General features: G+C 42.6%; 2 protein-coding genes and 1 long non-coding RNA gene across 3 annotated transcripts in view; 1 reads left to right on the top strand and 2 right to left on the bottom strand.

Moving 5' to 3' along the window:
- Positions 1–1,649: 1,649 nt before the first annotated feature.
- LOC115115577 (aurora kinase B-like) lies at positions 1,650–7,745 on the bottom strand. Its single transcript, XM_029644058.2, has 9 exons — positions 7,633–7,745; positions 7,365–7,403; positions 4,415–4,499; positions 4,228–4,276; positions 3,883–4,071; positions 3,479–3,617; positions 3,072–3,220; positions 2,571–2,745; positions 1,650–2,375 (listed from the first exon to the last, which is right to left on the bottom strand). Exons 1-9 carry the CDS (start codon positions 7,639–7,641, stop codon positions 2,202–2,204), a joined length of 1,008 nt encoding a protein of 335 aa, XP_029499918.1. The 5' UTR covers positions 7,642–7,745; the 3' UTR covers positions 1,650–2,201.
- On the top strand, positions 7,052–8,994 carry LOC135573333 (uncharacterized). Its single transcript, XR_010464665.1, has 2 exons — positions 7,052–7,335; positions 8,325–8,994. It is a non-coding gene; the product is annotated as an uncharacterized LOC135573333 (long non-coding RNA).
- A 5,776-nt stretch (positions 8,995–14,770) lies between these two features.
- The window catches only part of LOC115115583 (alpha-1,3-mannosyl-glycoprotein 4-beta-N-acetylglucosaminyltransferase C-like), a 32,341-nt gene continuing 24,256 nt past the window's right edge, over positions 14,771–22,855 (bottom strand). The window contains exons 2-4 of the mRNA XM_065022120.1: positions 16,759–16,901; positions 16,528–16,675; positions 14,771–16,412 (exon numbers count right to left, since the gene is read on the bottom strand). Of these exons, the coding sequence (XP_064878192.1) occupies positions 15,226–16,412; positions 16,528–16,675; positions 16,759–16,901 (1,478 nt within the window). The 3' untranslated portion in view covers positions 14,771–15,225. The remainder of the gene's footprint in view (positions 16,413–16,527; positions 16,676–16,758; positions 16,902–22,855) is intronic.

Raw genomic sequence — 22,855 nt, forward strand, 5'->3', positions numbered from 1 at the left:
TTGAACGACTGAAGGTGTAGCTGTGTGGCTGTGATAAGTGACTGTGATAGTGATGGTGTAGCCGTGTGACGGTGTATGTGACTGTGTAGCTGTGATAGTGATGGTGTAGCCGTGGGACTGTGAGAGTGACGGTGTATGTGACTGTGATGGTGTAGCTGTGTGACTGTGATAGTGTGTGACTGTGAGCTTCAGACCCACTGACAGGATGAGTGATTACTGTGTACGTCCTCAGTCTCTAAAGCTCCCAGAAGAGATGAGACAATGGGACTTCATTTATCTTCTATTTCCCCCTCTCCTCACACACAAACCGAGCAAACGGTCTTGCTGAAAACTGGGAGACAGACACACACGACTAGACTTGAGGTCAGCAATCATTGGATAAAAGGTAGCAGATTTGACTTTGTCAAACTAATTTGGGCCACTCCCATTGTAGTAAAAGAGAGCAAATACATTAGGGTACTCCTAAAGCAAAAAGTATAAATAAATGGTCAGTGTGTATGTTAACTTCATATTCAAGCATGTAATACAAATGGGAGTTCTTATAACATGTTTTTTTTTTAAACAGATCTGCATACATTTCTATTGAGCTTATAAGACCGGTAATTTCCTCTAGATCAAATTCTGGCTTCGAGGTGCCGCACATTTGTCATTTTTGTAGTTTCACACTGTATCACGGCTCATTTACAGATGCCTGTATGATGCATTGCCACACTTTCAGCTAGTCAAAGACTGAGGCTGTGGTCATTCAACCAACGTGGTACTATTCATTTCATTGAAATTTGGGCAGAAATACTGTACCTCAGATGGAAAATGTAAAGTAATATCAAGTTTTATGAAAGCTTTGGATTTGAAGTCAAGTGCCTCGTTAGAGAGCTGCGAGTCCTCCAGACCAGCAGTATGGATGGGAAAAGACACCAGAAGAGCCTTACCTCCAGCTAAAGAAAAATCATTTGCACACACATTAGATTACCAGGTTCATGGAGAGAACTGATATTTCCTAGACATACAATAACAGAATGGGGTTATAGGTCAAGCTAAAAGAGGGTTTAAACATTCACACGGTATAGAACGTGCCAGTGGCGCCCTGGGGTTGCTTTTAACTGAAGCTCCTAAATGGCCTTAACATATGACCTCTCACCGGGTACTGGCTGGGGGATGAAGTGTGTGTGCTTTGGTTGGGCTCGGGGTCTGAATAAAATCTCTTTCAATGAGCATCGCATTCACTTCATAGCCTCCGTGTTCAATCTCTGCATTATTCTGTTATCGCGACAGCCAGACCGGTGTTACCAGACAGTAGAATTACTCAGTGCATTTATTACAGTCCCAGCCATGCTTTACAATGTATTAAGAGTTATCCTTATCTTCCTGTCAGTGTAACAAATCTATTCACTATAGACAGGCACTCCTTTTGACCAGGGCTATGGCCATCTCAGATACACCCTAAGCAGTCATGCAGGACCCAGACAAAAACGGTCCCCCCATGACAGGAATCATTTCCAGGACTGAGGATAATGATAGTCCCAGTGGACCACAGAACAACACTGACATCAGCTGGAAAAGGAGAGGTAAGACATGGAATTTCACCCACTACTTCATTCATAACCTTAATTGATACTTGCCACTCGTTTCCATAAATCAATTTGGCATCATCCTGTGAAGCACCCAATGCCATATTTATTTCAAAACAGTTGCAAAAGGAACATATAAAGAATAGGTTTTGTAGAGGATGTTTCATGCAGACTGTATAAAAAGGTATGTTGAAAAGAGAAAAAAAAGGAGAAAGGAAACCAAAGACAAAGTAAATACATTTATAAAATCTATTTAAAGAAACGCAAGAAATGATCTCACACAGTAGAGGGCGCCCTTGAATTGTTCTGGGGCTGAATGTAAATTAAAATGAGAGTAGTCTATAGTCCTTTGGTTGTCCCAGCTTAACAGATCCATCTATATCTGCAAGTGAAACTAAAATTGTGGATGAAGGTTGTCCGGGTAAGTAAAAAAAAAACAAGTGAAATCCTGAAAGTTGAACTCCCAATCAGCAGGGTAAGAGTCAGTCCTCCACCCAGGTAGAAGGCAGGCTGGAACGTACTGAGTGGTGTTCAATTATTTATAAACATGAATATTCAATTACCTATAAACATATAGGTCTATGGTGGTTTAGGAGTTTCTTGTCAGTGTAGACAGGCTGGAACATTGGACAGTTAGGGTTTCTTGGGAGCAAAGACGACAGGTAGGACCCGCCGGGAGTTGCTTTTCACCCAGGGGTGGTTGATGACGCTCTGCAGGGGGAGCCGCATAGAGGGACTGTGGCGGAGCAGCTTAGAGACCAGGTCCCGAGCACCATCAGACACCACCTTTGGGAACTGCAGGTCAACCTGAGAGATGGGAGGTCATTCATCACCGTTTAAAAGCTGTGCCTTGGGTGAATATCTAACTACTACATGTATTCCTATTCTATTTAAACAGATGTTAGTCAGAAATCACAATGGAACTACTCAAGCCATTACACTTGAATTAGGGATAATATTACTACTGGATATACAAGTAATTGACGATAAAAAAAAGCGAACCTTTGTGATGCGTTTGTACGTGTCGGAGTGGCTGGCAGTTTCAAACGGGGGGTTTCCAACTAGGCACTCGTAGCAGAGCACCCCGATGGACCAGAGGTCCACCTTCTCATCGTGGATCTTCCCCTCAATCATCTCTGGGGGCAGGTAGTCCAGCGTTCCACACATTGTGCGGCGCCTAGAATGGGGGTAAGACAGCAGCTAGGTAAGTGACAAGGTTTTCCTAACGGCAACATGTCTACAAATAGACAGTCAAGATGAAGAAAAACCCAGTGAATTCATGACATTGTGTATTTGAGGAGATCAGTTTGAGCTAGGCAGGGTGCAGAATCTCCAATCTTGTTGACATAAACAAGTAGTTATTTGGGATGCAACAAGGTGATTTGTAGATCAGTAATTCTGTACAATCTGACGGTAATGTAGTCTCAAACATACAAATGGACAGTATTTAGTTGTGAAGCAAACATATGAGGCTATAGAGGGTTCAGTTCAGGGTTCGCTCACCTTAAGGATGGGGCATGGACAGACCAGCCGAAGTCTGCTATCTTTAGCTCCCCACGGAGACCCAGTAACAGGTTCTCAGGCTTGATGTCACGGTGTATGACCTTCCTCTCATGGCAGTACTGCAGCGCATCAGCCAACTCCTCCATGTACTAAAAAAGGACACACATATATTAGACATTACTTATTTCCACGTTGCAATTCAAATGCAAATAAAGTAATGCCAACTTAAAGCAATGCCAAAATGTAGCTACCATTATCAGACCAAATGATTACTTTATTATTACAAATATACTATCTAACAACCAAATGCTATGATTGGAGGTCTTGGGTGAAAGAAGCAACGGATACTGATTATTCAGAATAGAATTAGCTTGTCTATGCAACAATAAAATGCCAAATTCTCTTACCGTAGCAGTGCGCTGGTCATCGAAGCGACCACATTTCTGCAACTCTTTGTACATCTCACCCCGTGGGGCGTACTCCAGGATCAGAAAGACCCTTGAGTGGTCATGGAAGTAGTTGTAGAAGCGCAGGATGTTGGGGTGTCTAAAGGAACAGGAGGATGGAATGATTTAAATCTACCTTCCCCAACCTGAGAAAATAATACACCCTGAATTATAAAGGGAATACTGGTCAGTTTCTAAACGCCAGCTGAAATCTGCTTACTGAAGTATATTTCATGATGTTGGTGTTAACCAGCAAGTCAAAACATTTCCTGCAGAGAAATCATTATATTAAGGCAACATCAACCTATACCCCCACTAGGCTAGATTCAAAAAGTTGAGAAATTCCAAATCAGGGTACTAGTGACCTAAGATGGGACTGAATCTCAATCTCTCTTCGGAGCTGGTGCTCCACGCCTTCCTTCTCCATCTGAGACTTGAAGAGCACTTTCAGTGCCACAATGAAATTCAGCTTCTTATCCCGCGCAACGTACACGTTCCCAAACTTGCCCTTGCCCAGGGGCCGCCCGATGTCAAAGTCATGGATGGTGAATTTCCTGATGAGGAGAGACGTAGCGATTGTAAAACCACACCTTCATGACACATCTAGTTGATAAAACCTAAAAATGCTCAGGCGAATTGACCCTTCTTAAACAAATTCCAAACGCACAACATCAGGGTGAGGTGACGATATTACTGGACAGAAGACTTACTTTGCCGGAGCGGCACCGGAGGAAGAGGTGACAGGCTCTCTCCCAGGACCTGTTGTGACATCATGGCGATTCAGAATAGAGCAAAAAACATATTTGGTACATTGTTAGCACCATTAAAAGTGGTGTGATGTGTTTCTATACAGTTTCAGATGGCACATCAGACAGAATGGTAGCTATAGAAATGTACCTGTAATTGCGTTTTTGTCTGTAGTCTCTGGGGCAGAGGGTATTTGAACTCTCTGTGGACCCACAGAAACCATTGAAGTTGCCATCTATCAGGTAGAAAAACATCCTGGATTAAACCTAATTGCCTCTAGCTCACCATTACTGGTTCAAAGTTATGAATTCAAAATGGTAGCCAGCCAAATGGGCAACTTTATTTTATGGCAACTAGCTAGCCAGGAATGGAGTAGATGGGGTTCCCAGCTCCACGATGTACATCACGGTGGAGTTGGGTTGCGACGACTGTTGGTAAAGTACCTCCGACTAGATCAAGTCGCTCACAGTCGATACGAGGAAACAGTTGGTGGTTGTATTTAATTAACGTTTTATTAAAAAAGGATGGATTTCATTTTTTTTTAAACAACAAAAAAAGCTACCGAGGACAAACATTATGTACACAGTAAGGGTTTCAGAATTTACATTTTATAAGTATCGACCGACAGCGACACGATGTAGTCAGAGCTACAGGGTTGTCACTAGTTACCACAAAGTCATAATTATGGATAACCCTCAGCCTTCTTCTACAATGTTTCTTCTTAAAGGGAAATGTAAAATGTTTGAACTCCATATTCATCATCTCCAGCACCACCCCAACACACACAAACTAGGTGGACACCACTTCAAAATGAGTGGATTCGGCTATTTCAGCCACACATGTGGCTGACCGGTGTATAAAAATGAACACACTGCTATGCAATCTCCATAGTCAAACATTGACAATAGGAGGGCCTGTACTGAAGAGCTCACTGACGTTCAACGTGGCACCGTCATAGGATGCCACCTTTCCAACAAGTCAGTTATTTTTTTTTGCTAGAGCTGCCCTGGTCAACTGTAAGTGCTGTTATTGTGAAGTCGAAACGTCTAGGAGCAACAACGGCTCAGCAGTGAAGTGGTAGGCCACACAAGCACACGGAACAGGACCGCCGAGTACTGAAGCGTGTAAAACTCGTCAGTCCTTGGTTGCAACACTCAATACAGAGATCCAAATTGCCTCCAGGAAACAACGTCAGCACAAGAACTGTTAGTTGGGAAATGGGTTTCCATGGCTGAGATACGGCACACACGTCTAGGATCACCATGCGCAATGCCAAGCGCCGGCTGGAGTGGTGTAAAGCTTGGACTCTGGAGGAGTGGAAACTGATTCTCTGGAGTGATGAATCAAGTTTCACCATCAGGCAGTCCATCAGACAAATTTCTGTTTGGCGAAGGAGGAATAGTGGTCTGGGGCTGTTTTCATGGTTTGGACTAGGCCCTTTAGTTCCAGTGGAGGGAAATCTTAATGCTACAGAGCACAATTACATTCTAGACAATTCTATGCTTCCAACTTCGTGGCAACAGTTTGGGGAAGGCCCTTTCCTGTTTCAGCATGACAATGCCCTGTGCACAAAGCGAGGTCCATACAGAAATGGATTGTTGAGATCGGTGTGGAAGAACTTGACTCGTCTGCACAGAGCCCTGACGTCGACCCCATCTAACAGCTTTGGGATGAATTGGAACGCCGACTGCGAGCCAGGCCCAATCGCCCAACCTCACTAATGCTCTTGTAGCTGAATGGGAGCAAGTCCCTGCAGCAATGTTCCAACATGTAGTGGTAACCCTTCCCAGAAGAGTAGAAGCAGTTAAAGCAGCAAGGGGGGGCAACTCCAGATTACCCATGATTTTGTTCGACGAGCAGGTGTCTACACGCTACATGACCAAAAGTATGTTGATGTTGGGGTGGTGTTAGAGATTATGAATATCACGCAAAAACTTTTTGAATTTAAACCTAACCACACTGCTAGCCTTATGCCTAACCCTGCCCTAGCTTGTGGGTTAGAGATCTAAAGCCAAGGAAGCTCCGATTCCAACATACAGCTCTGCAAGCATATTAATGTCAAAATACATTTGTTACTCACAAAAATAATAAGTCTGTGGTAAGCACAGGCTTAGGAGATCTTAAACATTTTGTTCTATGAAAATCTTTAACAGAAGAATTTATATAAAACATGTTTTAAAATTCAGAGGTTACCTGACTGATATCTCAGAACAAAACATATAATATCTCATAAACATGTGTTAATCTCAGACCTTTTTCTCTGCGTTTAGTCATCCATCGCCATCATCTCATGTTTCAGCATGATAATACACAGCCATGTCGTGAGGATCTGTACACAATTCCTGGAAGCTAAACATTTCCCAGTTCTTCCATGGCCTGCATACTCAGATGTCACCCACTGAGCATGTTTGGGATGCACTGGAGCAACATGTACAACATGGTGCTCCAGTTCTTGCCAATATCCAGCAACTTCATACAGCCATTTGAAGAGTGGGATAACATTCTACTGGCCACAATCAGTGTGATCAACTGTTATGCTACATGAAGCAAATGGTCATCAGACCAGATACTGACTGGTTTTCTGAACTATGCCCCTACTTTAAAAAATACAATTAAAATTATGGTATGTTACCAACAGAGGCATATCTGTATTCCCAGTCATGTGAAATCCATAGATTAGGTCTAATGAATTTATATTAATATGAACACTAACTCGGTAAAATCTTTGAAATTATATTTTTGTTCAGTATACATATCGGCCATAACGGGAGTAAATTAATACGAAACTCCATATTTGGTGAGTAACGTACGTATTTCAACATAACGATTGCTGCGCTGTCTAATGGGCTTTTGGTTTGTTGCTTCCAGCGCGTTAGTTAGGAGAACCGTAATACCCATCATATCTAACGCACAGATACTGGGGCAGCCTAACCTTAAATTAAGACCAATAAGTTAGTTCACACGATATTGCCATTTTAACTGATTGTGGTAACTAGTGACACTCAATTCCATTGATGTAGCTACATCGTGGAGTTGGGAAAACTCGGCTAGGAAAGGAGGGAATCATAAAGGTAAACAGGACCAGTGTGGCGAAACTTACCGGTCTTTGTAGGCCTTTAGGATCACAATTCTCCTTATTCTGCAAAGAGATTGAATAGTTTAACAAGCTAAGTTGGCTAACGTCATCATTGGCACTGCCCAGAAGTTGACGTTGGCCATAGATAATGTTTTAGCTAACTAGCTAGTACCCTGGCTAATGTTAGCTAGCCAAAGCCATTTTTCAAACAAAGCTACCGCAAGCTATTAGCTAGAGACAACAGTAATGTAGGAAGAAACTTTAGTAATTTAATTAACAATTAAACTCTTACCTGCATCATACTGACGCATTTAGCTATATGTGAAGTACAATAACTTTAAAACCAAACGGCACCCTATTCTTTGCGCTTCGACCGCCAATCTTTCAAAGCCGCCGTCGTTGTGTGTGATTGGTTAGATCAAATGTACAACTCCTCGTCGATTGGTCAGCCCAGCAGTGACGCTTTTCCGTTTTACTTCCTGTGTTTTTCTGTTGTTGATGTTTGTGGTGTCGTGGTAGCTAGCTAGTTGTGGTGAGTTCCACACAAAAAAAGGCGAATATGATGACCATAATCAGAGGATCCCTCGCGTCATTGTTATCTAAATATTGTTTTTACATTGGAAAATATATTTATTTACACAATATTTAGATACCAATGACTTGAGGGATCGAGCACACATCCATGTAATCTCCATAGACAAACAATGGCCATAGAATGGCCTTACTGAAGAGCTCAGTGATCTTCAACGTGGTCACCTTTCCAACAAGTCAGTTCGTAAAATGTCTGCCATGCTAGAGCTGCCCCGGTCCACTATAAGTGCTGTTATTGTGAAGTGGAAACATCTAGGAGCAACAATGGCTCAGCCACTAAGTGGTAGGTCACACAAGCTCACAGAGTGGGACCAAAATTGTCTGTCCTCAGTTTGTGACAACCCTCCCACTCTGTGCCGTATTCTTTCTCTTTGCTCTTGTTTTCCTTAATAGGATGTCGGTGGGCGGAGCTGGAAGGGTCGTCAGTGACATGGTACACACCTGTGCCTGGGTGTGTCCCGGGATAAATACACCTCTTCCCCATTCAATGAGGAGAGACAGGCCAAATGGACCACAGATACACCCATGTCCATAATGCTGAAACTGACCTAGAAGAGAGGAAAGGGGAGAAAGGAGAAAAAATACAATCAATTGTGTGTGTATGAAAGTGGCTCCCCCTGCACAGTTGTGAACTATAATTTTAATGAAGATTTTTATTATTTTATTTTTTAAAGTAAACACCACAAACTCATGTCGGGAAAAGAAAGAGGCGAAACTAATCTACGCCCGTTCTGATAAAAACCTTGCTTGCTTGACCACACCCTCCTTCCTTGTTCCTGGCCTGCCCTGTCTCTTCCACCAATCCATTTGTTTCTTATGGACAGAAAAGAGCAGAAGCTCTGAGCTGTCCGATCAGGTCCATTGCTTACTGAGTGGCATTGAGGTGACTCCATGCAGACACACTGTTAGATTTTGGTTGTGGCCGTTTATTTGCTTTGGCACCTTAACACCCCTCATTATCACATTTATGCATGCAACCACTCATTTACACTACTGATTACACACACCATTGTTAATTGTATTTAGTTTACTTCAGTTAATAAATATATTTTGTTATTCCTTATCTCCAAGTTGTCTGCCTTTTTGTTATGAACTTTGAGACGTTTTGTGAGAAGTTGCAAAACCCCCTACAGAGTTTCAAACTGCCTCTGGAAGCAATGTCAGCACAATAACTGTTTGTCGGGAGCGACATGAAATTGGTTTCCATGGCTGAGCTGCTGTACACAAGCCTAAGATCACCATGTGCAATGCAAAGCACCGGCTGGAGTGGTGTAAAGCTCGCCGCCATTGGACTCACGTTCTCTGGCGTGATGAATCACGCTTCACCATCTGGCAGTCTGACGGATGAATCTGGGTTTGGTGGAATCCCGAGAACACTACCTGCCCCAATGCATTGTGCCAACTATAAAGTTTGGTGGGGGAGGAATAATGGTCTGGAGCTGTTTTTCATGGCTCTGTCTAGGCCTCTTAGTTCCAGTGAAGGGACTTCTTAAAGCTACAGCATACAATGACATTCTCTGGACGATTCTGTGCTTCCAACATTGTGGCAACAGTTTGGGGAAGGCCCGTTCCTGTTTTAGCATTTCAATGCTCCCGTGCACAAAGCGAGGTCCATACAGAAATGGTTTGTTGAGATCGTCGTGGAAGAATTTGACTGGCTTGCACAGAGCCCTGACCTCAACTCCATCGAGCACCTTTGGGATGAATTGGAACACCGACTGAGAGCCAGGCGCAATCGCCCAACATCAGTGCCCGACCTCACTAATGTTCTTTTGGCTGAATGGAAGCAAGTACCCGCAGCAATGTTCCAACATCTACAAATTAGTGGAGTCAGCTATTTCAGCAACTCCATATTAATGCCCATGATTTTGGAAATGATGTTCGACGAGCAGGTGTCCACATACTTTTGGTTTGGCTGAAATAGCCTAATCCACTCATTTGTAGTATCCACATACTTTTGTGTATATATGGTGTAATTTAAAAGTATGCATCAAGGTGTCTGTAATATAATTCATTTGTCAAAAACAAATGTATGCATAAAAAAATGAATCACTATTGCTTCCAAAATCTTTTTTTACAACTGAGGAGAAGTGCCAAGATGGCTGTTAGGTGGCTTCAATACAGTGCCCCCTATCAGTCATCCAGGGTTTATGCACATCATTGGTACAACTCCACTGTTCGTTTTCACACTTCCTGTGGATGAAGTCAGGAAAATATGTCTCATAAAAATAAAAGTTCATTAAACACCATAAAGTATGCAGCGCTCATTGTTGAGAGCAACTTTGCAGAGGAGGATGCAGACGCCTCAAGAAAGGCTTCCTACCTTGTTCCATTGGAATGATATCATCCCGGCCAAACAGAGACCTGTGTGAGAAAGGGTAGAGAGACCCCCTTCCCCTAGACCTACTTCCCCTCCCCTTGCAGTCGATGTGAAGCAGGAGGATATTCACATTCAGTAATGCGCAGTCACTGAGCCTGCAGCCCTGGATATGGTCCTGATGAAGACCGAGGACCAATTTCTTAGAGATAGAGGAACTGCAGTAGAAGTTGAAGAATCTGGCAGCACAACACTGCTTTGGTCTGCAGAGATTTGCTGGGTCCGTTGAGAACATACGGTTGGGCTCCCAACTGGCGCAGCGGTCTAAGGCACTGCATCTCAGTGCAAAAGACATCACTACAGACCCTGGTTTGAGTCCAGGCTGTATCACAACCGGCCGTGATTGGGAGTCCCTTAGGGCGGTGCACAATTGGCCCAGTGTTAACCGGGTCAGAGTTTGGCCGGGGTAGGCCATCATTGTATATAATCATTTGTTCTTAACTGACTTGCCTAGTTAAATTATACTTTTTTTGTACAAAAAAATTGTGAGGTATCGGAAAACCTCTCTCGTCATTGTGGTTGAATCGGTGTTTGAAATTAACTATTTGACCGAGGGACCATAATTGTATGTGTTGTGTACAGAGGTGAGGTAGTCATTCAAAAATCATGTTAAACACTATTATTGAACACAGAGTGACTCCATGCAACTTATTATGTGACTTGTTAAGCACATTTTTACTCCTGAACTTGGTTAGGATTGCCATAACAAAGGGGTGGAATTCTTATTGACTCAAGACATTTCAGCTTTTCATTTTTTTATAATTTTGTAAACATTTATAAAAACATTATTATTATTCCACTTTGACAATTTAATGCATTTTAAATTCAGGCTGTAACACAACAAAATGTTTTTTAAAATGTTTTTGTCCAGATGACATGATTTTCATCCAAGGACCCTTGGGGCGTTCCAAATAGTTTTCAGTGTCCCTGAACATGCTGGGATAAAACTGACATTGAAAAGCACTTTTTAGTATATCTTAACTACCGTATCCAACTATGTTTAACTAGACAGACACAATTGTACATATCTGCCTTTATATCAGTCATAATCTGAAGATTTGCAAGCCACAAGCACCTGATTACCTTCTGGCATTTGACTGAACCGGCGGCAGCAACAACAAAGATGGTCTGAGTCAACAAAGCTAAAACAGCTACGGCTAGCCTTCCTGGAAGAAAATCTGTAAGTGACTACTTACTTAAGTATAGTACAGTATTGTAAGATGATCCAGTCTGGTTCCTGATCTGTTTGGGCTCTTGCCAACTCCATTGCTGTCATTGTCAAGCCAAACATTCTTTGTCACGATAATGAGTGACAAGGAGTTGGCATGATACTACACACACACAATGGTACTACTAATGAGGCAAGTGCTTTCAGGCTTTTAATGATCCAGGAGATCATAGAGCCTAATCAGGAAGTCTTGAGGAAGTAATGCTGCCATTTAACCTATTTTCCCAACGAAGCAATATTTCTGTTTATGATAAACATAATGTTTATTACTATTGATTTCAAGAGTTATGTAAATGAAGAACAATCTATTTGATGACCAATATGTTTTGCTTTGTGTTCAATAGGCCCTGCCACAGATGGATGAGTGTTTCCTGTTCATGACTCGTCTTGCGCTGGGCCTGAAGCAGAGGGACCTGGCCAATCGCTACAGCGTCTGCCAGTCCACTGTGAGCCGCATCATCACTTCTTGGGCCAACATCTTGTACTGCCTGCTTGGCTCCACCTCCATCTGGATGTCACCAGGGAGCGTCAGAGCCCACCTGCCCCTGGAGTTCAAGGACTATGCAGACATAACGGTTCTGGTAGACTTTACAGAGCTCCGCTGCCACTCACCATCCTCCTAACAGCTGTCGTGTCTTTACTATCATTAAATTGAAGACTTATGGTTTTTATCAAAGATTCTCTGTAATTAGTATTACTGATTAATCATCTAAATGTAATTAGCTAGGAAGTCAGGGCACCAAGGAAAAATATTCAGATTACATAGTTATAATTTCCTAAAATAACTTTTCAGATATTTTATCTGATCAATTAGTCTTCGAATTATTGAATTATTTACTTTACCTCACGTTAGTCTCATTCCAAAAGTTGCAAATGGTTGGTTATCTGCACGAACCCAGTCTTCACTATGAGTCATCCATACATCAATTGTCTTAAATCATTTATTTATTACTAACTAAGTAATTCACAGAAATGCATAAACAAACAGTAAATATGGTTACAAGAAATGATAGGAGAATGTGCCCTAGTGGGCTAAACCGGCATGGTGGCTTGTTAGACAAAAGGGAAGTGGGGGTCGACTAAGAAGTCACTACAGAGTTAATAATTATAACAATTGAAATGCTAATCCTTTACACATGAACGCTCACTCATTCGGGAACAATTGCAATCAATATATATATTTACGCTCAGTGTGTCGTCTTGATCGCTGGTGAAAAGTTTGTTTCTGTTGGAGAGTTTCGTCCTCTCTCTCTCTCTTTCTCTCTCTCTCTCTCTCTCTCTCTCTCTGTCTTGGTTAGAGGGGATAGTTCAGAGACGTTCGTTCATTTGTTATAGAATGAATGTTTCGGCGGTTGTCGTTCTTCGTGTTCAATGATACCGAATTCCTAACTGCAGACTAGTAATTATTAACAAAGACTTGTTCTTATTCTGTCGGTATCGATAGTCTAAGGGTTTAACCACGTGGTATGGTTAAAAGATTCAGCAATGGTCTACAACCTTTGTCCCCTCCTAATGGAGAAAAACATGGTCTGGTGCTAATTTCTCAAAGTTGGGTTTTACTCAGAATTATTCAGCAGAAAGGGGCTGTCCCAGGACGCCTGACTCTAACTGGACTCAGGGGCGGTCCTCTGATTCCTCTGATTAACTCAAATTCCCTTTTTGAGTTTTCCTTCATTAAACAGTCCAAAATCACATTGTAAAATTGTGTAAACAGTATCATACTCACTCATTCATCTTACACAACAATTAGATGTAAACCTCATATGAGGCTATTATATAAACAGCGTTATGGTAATGTGGCCGCGCCGTCTCCCATGAGCTTCCCCAAGTTGTAACAAACGGACCAGTTCGTAGCTGGATTCTTCACCAATCTTTTATACTTTCTCCGGAACATGACATTTGTTCCTACATCAAGTTCTGTGAGGTGGAAGGAATTCCTTTGTTCTCTATGAAAATGTACTCTCTCTATACTGTGTGTCCATGAGGAGATCCTCAGGAATTTACGATGTCTCTCTGGCCACAGCAGCCTAGTTGAAGGAGGAAAGGGGGAGGTAGGGAGAGGGGAATGGGGCTCGCAACACCCAAAGAGGCAACATCATGACACAGCTGTACAGTCTTTCTCCACCTTCAAGGTAATGGTGGGGATGGCACTACATGGCGCAGTCACGTCTGTATCTGCACTCTATCCTGGAGCTGTAATTGTTTAGGAGATATTCCTGCAGTGTGGCATCGTTCCCCTACTCACTACAGACGTGGCCATTATGGTGGATAAGGGCCCTGGTGTGGACGACCTTTTAAGTTCCAACGGCCAGCAGGGCGCAATGTGATGGATGATGAAAGGGTAAGGGGATACCTAGTCAGTTGTCCAACTGAATGTATTCAACTGAAATGTGTCTTCCGCATTTAACCCAACCCCTCTGAATCAGAGAGGTGCGGGGGGCTGCCTTAATCGACATCCATGTCTTCGGCACCCGGGTACTGCCTTGTTCAGGGGCAGAAAGACAGATTTTTACCTTGTCAGCTCAGGGACTAGGTCTAGCAACCTTCCGGTTACTGGCTACCTGCCGGATGAGACACAGATCATTGCAAAACTGAGGGGACCGGTAGAGAGGACAATGCGTAGAGTCAAAGACCACAAGCTCTTTGAGACAGTGATATACCTGTCAGATATAATCATTCAACTGTTCACAGTGGCATGCCTGCTGATCAACTACCAGCAATTAAAGTACCAAGGCACAGGCGGAAAGGAAGTGAGGGGGGAGTTGGGCCTCTTGTTCCATCTACTCCTCTCTGGCCAAATACTGTACTGCTAGAAGGGGTTTTGAAGAACCAGTAGGGGGCACTACTCTCCTCTCTTGGTCTAAGTAGAACACAATACCCCACAAATGATGCAGTTCTTCAAAGAGATGTTCAACCAGTGGAGGCTGGTGGGAGGAGCTATAGGAGGACAGGCTCATTGTAATGGCTGGAATGGAATAAATTAAATTGTATCAAATACATCAAATATATGGAAACCACACATTTGACTCTGTTCTGTTTATTCCATTCCAGCCATTCCACTGTGATCAACCAAAGCTCAAGAGCTTAAGTTGTTGTTGTTGTTTTTTAAAATTTTTTTAGAGAAAATGTTTATTGTAATTCCAGGAAGAGGGCCACACATCACCCAATTCACCGAAGTCAATACTGTATGTGTAGAAAGCTCTACCTCATTCCTCAGAGTGGGTTGGACTGTATCACAGCTCCTCTGAAGATGGGAAAAAAACAAGTGTTTTGTTCTCCACTTGACAATGAAATAACACAGGAATCTTAAAACACATTTGTGTCAGTATAATTGCTGCAACATTAAATACATGGCTGCTATACACCTGCTATTGAGAAAACATATGAAGAAAAGGCAATCACAGGTCATTCCTCTGCAAATTAGATATTGACTGGTTTATGAACGGTTTGTTATGATAGAGATGGTATATTCTGTAAAACTGTGAAAATCACTAACTTTGTTAAGTGCTCTTTTGGAAACGGAAACATTTGTCTGCATTTTATTTTATAACAAAAATACAACGTTGAACCCAATTAACGTTCAAATCCTCAAATATTTACTGTATGTCAAATATAATGGATAATAAAAGAAACCATAGAGCCTCCAACATATAATCAATATAAATGAATAGGCCCGTGAATATAAAACTTTAGTCTAAACGGTATGGTCCCTCCGTGTACCATTGACTGGGAGGTTGTGCCGTCCACAGACTTATAGTCCTAATGATCAGCCATTCTTTCTGACTGGCAGTCGCCACAATACGAACACACTCAATGTCAAAGGCAATCTTGTGGTCCACGTCTTGAACCTCAATGTTGCCAAATTTAAACTCCCCTAACGTGATGTAGGAAGAACACTGCCTTCCTCTCTTTGTCCCCACCAGCTTCTCTCCTACTTCCAGAGCTCCATGGTGCAGGATATCGTTCTGACGATCGTCCGTTCCTGTCACAATTTTTATCTTGCTGATTTGAGTTGGTTCGTGTAAGATAATGACAAAGAAGTCTCCGGTAGAGGGGTGTTTCCCCCAAAAGTATTCGTCCACACTGCTATAAGCCTTGGTGGCGTCATAGTTTTCAAATACATGAATGTTTGTGTACAGGCTAGCAGGAGGGTTGTCAGGGATATCAATGGAGTCTTCTTCAAAGTCATCATCCTTCAACTTGTTCTCTGCCCCTTTATATGAGGAGTAGTAGCCCATGTGCTGGAACAAGGAGGGCTTGAAGCGGATCACGTCTTTCTGGGCAAGCAGGTCCCGGAAGTGAATGAGGAGCCAGTCACAGGGCATCTCCTGGTAGAACATGAGCAAGAAGTGGGCCAGGCGTGGCAGGTCTCTTGAGTGGTAGAGCTTCCCTATGTAGCCAAGCTTGGAGAACTCCAGCATCACCCAGTAGGAGCCTTCCCTGGAGGTGACCACCTTCTTCAGGGATGTCAGAAAGTTCCGTGAGCAGCGCACATCATCCTCCAGCATCATGTAGAAATCAGAGAGGTTGGTGCAGAAGTTGAGGAGAAAGGCATAGTCCACGTTCTGCTTAGAGCGGAAACGTACCCTGTCCTCTGGGTCATTGTAGTTCCTTTTTAGCCCATCCAGTGATGGATAGTACTCCTCAGGGGCATGGATCACCAGGAGATGCCCAGCGATGATGTGGTGGGCAAACTTCCTGGAGATGCCCTGCACCAGGTTTTCACACCAGGCCAGGTCAAAGTCTGCCAGGTGGACCACCACCACAATCTCTTTCAGCTCCTCATAACTGGACTGGTCAAAAATAGATTTGATCGTCTCCATGAGGTAATTTCCTCTTTTTCTTTTCACGGATGACAATCCAATGGTTAGATATTCTGTAAACACAAACATTGATATGACTATATAAATAATAATAATAAAAAATACAAATCAATGACTTTCAGGATGAAATACATGTGCATCTACAGGTATATTAAAAGGTACATTTACTCTTCCGGGGCAGTGGGTTCCCAGCGAGGTAACGATATGTGACGTTTATGGTTCCAGAGAAATTAGTGAGGTCTCTGAAGGTGTGAACATATCTCTCAGTGTTTGAAGGATGCATTGATGTCTCTCTCAGAGGTCTTTTACCCACCTCCTAAAAAACGACGACAGCATTGTTACTCAAAATGTAAAATACAAATATGACATCATAGGAAGGAAGATCCAGAGACAGCCTACCATCATGTATCCATCCTCCATGTAGAGATTGAAGAAGAGGAGACAGGTGATCAGGACCCCCAGAAAGGAGATGGTGGAGCGTTTACGGAAACACCTCATCTTGTCCAGGGACTTCCACACCAGCCTCATGATGGAGACACTCACTGGTGGAAGAGAAATAACAGCATTAAAACAGAGCCTAATCAGTTAAAGGATATCATTGATGCGCACAGATTTCCTGTAGAGCTCACTGGAAGATTTTTATTTAATCCCCTAAAGCAAGTTGTTTGAACAAATTGGTAGTTTTCATTCGCAAAAGACTGTCTGTAGACTGTCTGGTAGGTGATATTGATCTACATCCCCCAAAGTCAATCCAGTTTTGTTGAATGTACAGTATGTCTATGTGAGTGCGTACACAGAACTGCCTGTACAGTGTGTTTTTTGTGCTTGTTCGAATTCAGCAGTGCATGTATGCATGTGTAAGGTATGTACAGCTCTGGAAAAAATTAAGAGACCACTGCAAAATGATCAGTTTCTCTGGTTTTACTGTTTATAGGTATGTGTTTGGGTACAATGTACAGATTTATTTATTCGTTATTTCACCAGGTAACTTGACTGAGAACACGTTTTCATTTGCAGCAATGACCTGGGGAATAGTTACAGGGGAGAGGAGGGGGATGAATGAGCTAATTGTAAACTAGGGATTATTAGGTGACTGTGATGGTTTGAGGACCAGATTGGGAATTTAGCCAGGACACCAGGGTTAACACCCCTACTCTTACGATAAGTGCCATAGGATCTATAATGACCTCAGGCCCTCCAACACCACTTCCAGCAGCATCTGGTCTCCCATACAGGAACTGACCAGGACCAACTCTGCTTAGCTTCAGAAGCAAGCCAGCAGTGGTATGCTGCTGGCATTGTTTTATTCTATAAACTACTGACAACATTTCTTCCAAATTCCAAATAAAAATATTGTCATTTAGAGCATTTATTTGCAGAAAATGACAACTGGTCAAAATAATAAAACAAATATGCAGTGATGTCAGAACTCGAATAATGCAAATAAAATAAGTTCATATTCCTTTTTAAACAACACAATACTAATGTTTTAACTTAAGAAGAGTTTAGAAATCAACATTTGGTGGAATAACCCTGATTGTCAATCACAGCTTTCATGCGTCTTGGCATGCTCTCCACCAGTCTTTCACATTGATGTTGGGTGACTTTATGCCACTCCTGGCTCAAAAATTCAAGCAGCTCAGTTTTGTTTAATGGCTTGTGACCATCCATCTTCCTCTTGATCACATTCCAGAGGTTTTCAATGGGGTTCAGGTCTGGAGATTGGGCTGGCCATGACAGGGTCTTGATCTGATGGTCCTCCATTCACACCTTGATTGGCCTGGTTATGTGGCATGGAGCATTGTCCTGCTGGAGAAACCAATCCTCAGAGTTGGGGAACATTGTCAGAGCAGAAGGAAGCAAGTTTTCTTCCAGGACAACCTTGTACGTGGCTTGATTCATGCGTCCTTTACAAAGACAAAATCTGCCCGATTCCAGCCTTGCTGAAGCACCCCCAGATCATCACCAATCCTCCACCAAATGTCACAGCGGTTACGAGACACTGTGGCTTGTAGGCCTCTCCAGGTCTCGCATGCTCTGTGAAACTTGGCAGAGGATCGGTGATATGCATATGTATATATGTAATGTACTGTGTGTGTGTGCGAGTGTGTGTATGTATGTATGTGTGGTGTGCATGTGTGTGCGCTGAGACATACACACACTTGTACAGTGTGTTGTACGGCCCTCCATCTCCAGCCATTCCCAGTGGACCTCTGGCAGAGAGCTAATCTGGGTCAAAGTGCAAACTTCAGAGAAGGGCCTGGGAGAGGCTCGTTTACACATGAATCATTCCTCCCGTCCTCGTTACGCTCGCCACTGATGGAACCACAAAGCCTTTCATGTTTCCTTCTGATCTTAAAGGTAAATACTCAGAGAGCTTTCATTCTGGAAGCAGCTTGGATCAAAAGCCTTATTCAATAGGAGCATATTGTTCCCCAATATAGGACAGAAGTGGGAGAGAGTTTGGTGTACCTGGAAGTGTTGCTGACAAACCTGCAGTGTATTGGTAGAAATATGAGCTTTGCTATTGCAGGGTTGTCTGATTTACAAATGAACATTTTCTGTAATGTACAGTATAAACAGCCTATGAGATGAATGTATGCTGACAGGAACAAATTGATCATACTCTTCCCATAAAGAAAAACATATTATTGAAGAGGTGAATATAGTCTTTACAGACAACTAACTGCCAGCACACCAGCCGAGGTCCACCTTTGGCTCATTTCCTAACAATTTCCAAACTTCCTGTAAAATTAATATGAATATACATCGCTGTTCGAGTCAATCCATTTGCAACACAGAAGGATAATGAAGAAAAAGTGCTTTAAAAAAAAGCCAATTAATCTTATGTAAAACGGCTGTTCAATGCGGCTAATGAGATGCCATTTTAATAAGCGGGTGTGTTCTACAACAAAGCCATTTTGGTAAACACTATTGTTCATTTGTTTGCTGTCAACATTCAGGTAACATGCAGCCTAGGCGCCAGTCTTTTCTGCATCAGCCAACTTGTTGTTGCCTTGTCAAACATGGGGACCAGTGAGTCGAGTTTAAAGTTCTCCAAGCTTTGCACCGGCCTCTTCAAATATTCATGTCCAACACTGTGTGTAGTCTTCAGCACAGTAATGTGATGTTACAGTGTGGGCTGAAGAACTGCAACCAGCCAGCCACAGAAGAGCTTCATTGGTCTTAAACCTACAATTTCATCAAATTCACCACTAAAAATACTAAATTATACTACAAATTACAGTCACATTTACCCTGTAAAAATGAGAAGTAGCCACCATGTGACACCAATCTCTTCAACCAACCCAGTCAGCTACTTGATCTATGAGGCCCTTATTGAATGGATGATAACTGTTATTATCCATAGCCTTAAAATATGATATTCAACATATGATCATGGTGTACATAAAGCTACACCATTTATTCACTCATTCAGTCCATAAACAATGGTCGTCTCTCTGCTTCCAAATAGCAGTGATGCTGAATATGGTTATGGTGTCATTGAGTGTCCTCTCACCCCCCCACCCCACCCTGCACAGTGCTGCTGGGCTGTGACGGACTGTGGAGTCCATTTTGTCACCTTGTTTCATTCTGTCTCAGATTGGAAATGCATGGAGGATTATTGCCTGGTGTTCAGGATGAGTGATGATGGGCACTGAGCCTGGCCTGGCCTGCTCTTTCTCTCCTCTTGTTTGTGTGGGGATGTCAGAGCTCAGCTGGAGGAAAGAGTCATTGATTATCTTGGTCATGGGTGTTAGTGGACATTTCAGTTTGTTTTATTGTGTCTCGGGGAAAACATTCATAACGTCACTAATAACAATAGCAATGACTATTGAAACAACAAAGAAGAGGAAATAGGAAGATGGAGTACTTCTTCCAAATGATATGGATATATCCATCAGACATGCACACAGCTATGAGGAGCTGGAAATGCAGCTGAGATTTGCTGGCCAATATGTATGTTAAAACCTCTTAAATATCATTTACATTACATTTACATTTAAGTCATTTAGCAGACGCTCTTATCCAGAGCGACTTACAAATTGGTGCATTCACCTTATGACCTCCAGTGGAACAGTAGTGCATCTAAATCTTTTCAGGGGGGGGGGTGAGAGGGATTACTTTATCCTATCCTAGGTATTCCTTAAAGAGGTGGGGTTTCAGGTGTCTCCGGAAGGTGGTGATTGACTCCGCTGTCCTGGCGTCGTGAGGGAGTTTGTTCCACCATTGGGGGGCCAGAGCAGCGAACAGTTTTGACTGGGCTGAGCGGGAACTGTACTTCCTCAGTGGTAGGGAGGCGAGCAGGCCAGAGGTGGATGAACGCAGTGCCCTTGTTTGGGTGTAGGGCCTGATCAGAGCCTGGAGGTACTGAGGTGCCGTTCCCCTCACAGCTCCGTAGGCAAGCACCATGGTCTTGTAGCGGATGCGAGCTTCAACTGGAAGCCAGTGGAGGGAGCGGAGGAGCGGGGTGACGTGAGAGAACTTGGGAAGGTTGAACACCAGACGGGCTGCGGCGTTCTGGATGAGTTGTAGGGGTTTAATGGCACAGGCAGGGAGCCCAGCCAACAGCGAGTTGCAGTAATCCAGACGGGAGATGACAAGTGCCTGGATTAGGACCTGCGCCGCTTCCTGTGTGAGGCAGGGTCGTACTCTGCGGATGTTGTAGAGCATGAACCTACAGGAATATATAAGGTGTCCTTTCTGGTACCGGTTCCGACCATCATTTTTGCTTAACAATCGACATGTAGAATGAAATGACTTGCATTGAGCAAAAGCCCTGGTTCCGTTTTTTTCTGTACCTGTGTGAAGTAGTATGTGAAATCTGAAACCACTTGAAGCTGGGATGTCCCACCTACCATTTAATTCGCTCTTCCGACTGTCCATCAACTCTTGGCTCCTACAGTTCAGCCACTGACAAAGAATACCATCGTTACATTGTAGCACATTCAGAGATTTATAGCCATTCATCTAAAATAATTAATAGATTTTAAACAAAAAAACACTTTCTGTTTGTCATAGACTGAGGTGGGAGGCGAGTTCCTAACGAGTTCAGGAAGCCAAGCTAGAGCTCTGTGAAACATTTTGACCTAAAGAGACTTAAATAATATCCACATTTTCTCTAACACTAAACATACCAGTGGAGGCTCCTCTGAGGAGGAATGGGAGGACCATCCTCCCCAGTGAATTTCATAAAAATAAAAATTGTAAAACAATAAAAGATAAAACTATAAAAAAAATTGCCAAATAATTTACTAAAACACATTGTTTTGCAATGAAGGTCTACAGTAGCCTTAACAGCACTCTGTAGGGTAGAACCATGGTGTAGCCGGAGGACAGCTAGCTTCCATCCTCCTCTTGGTACATTGACTTCAATACAAAACCTAGAAGGCTCTTGGTTCTGACCCCCTTCCATAGACTTACACAGTAATTATGACAAATTCCAGAGGAAGTCCTTCAACCTATCGAAGCTGTTGCAGCTTGAACTGACATGTTGTCCACCCAATCAAAGGACCAGAGAATGAATATAGTACTGAAAGCATAGACTACAGCTAGCTAGCATTGTAGTGCAAAAAAATGTGGTGAGTAGTTGACTCATAGAGAGAGAAAGACAATAGTTGAACAGTTTTCAGCAAATCGTTTTCTTCAGGAATGAAGTAGAAGCAAGAGAAAGAGAGAGAGGGAGAGATTATTATGTTTTTTTTTCACTTTCAGTTTAACTTAACTTACAAACACCCGGCTTAAACAGAGGGACGCTATGTTAGCTAGTTGGCTATGACTATCCAATACAACATTGGAACTCTTCCAAGTCAAGGTACATTTTTGGTTTTATTAATGTATTGCCACCGGGGCCCGCCAGTGTAACTGCTAAACTGCTTATTGACTTTACACTAATGTTACTGCACGATTGTAGCGGGTTTACTAACGCATCAGTTCTATTAGCAATGTTGACTAGGACATTACTTGAGCTAATATGGGGACAATGATGTACCCTGTGTGTAACGGTTAGGACATGGTTTGGCTTGGAAAGGTTATTTAGCCTGGTTACGTACAGCTGATGTGTTGTGCATTGAAGTCCACAAAAGAAGGGAAAGGGTGAGAGGAGGAGAGTACATAGAGGCGAGAAGGAATACAACGTGGCTGCTATGAAAATGATCTGTGTTTACGTGTGATCAGGGGTGTATTCATTCCACCAATTCTGTTGAAAAAAACACTTCTTTAAACATGGGGCAAACGAAACAGGGATAAAAATACCTGACTTTGTCCAATTGAAACTCTTGTTTGCAACAGCTGTCTGTCACCTCCAATGAGTCTTCAGCAGTTTATATTTTTTAAAATAATTTCTTTGAGTATGCAGCATTACTAGTTATTGTTTATGGCTGCCTCATAATAAATTATGACTATTTATTTATTTATTTTACCTTTATTTTAACTAGGGAAGTCAGTTAAGAACAAATTCTTATTTACAATGACGGTCTACCGGAGAACAATGGGT

The sequence above is a fragment of the Oncorhynchus nerka genome, linkage group LG9a (assembly GCF_034236695.1).
Source record: "Oncorhynchus nerka isolate Pitt River linkage group LG9a, Oner_Uvic_2.0, whole genome shotgun sequence".
Taxonomy (NCBI): domain Eukaryota; kingdom Metazoa; phylum Chordata; class Actinopteri; order Salmoniformes; family Salmonidae; genus Oncorhynchus; species Oncorhynchus nerka.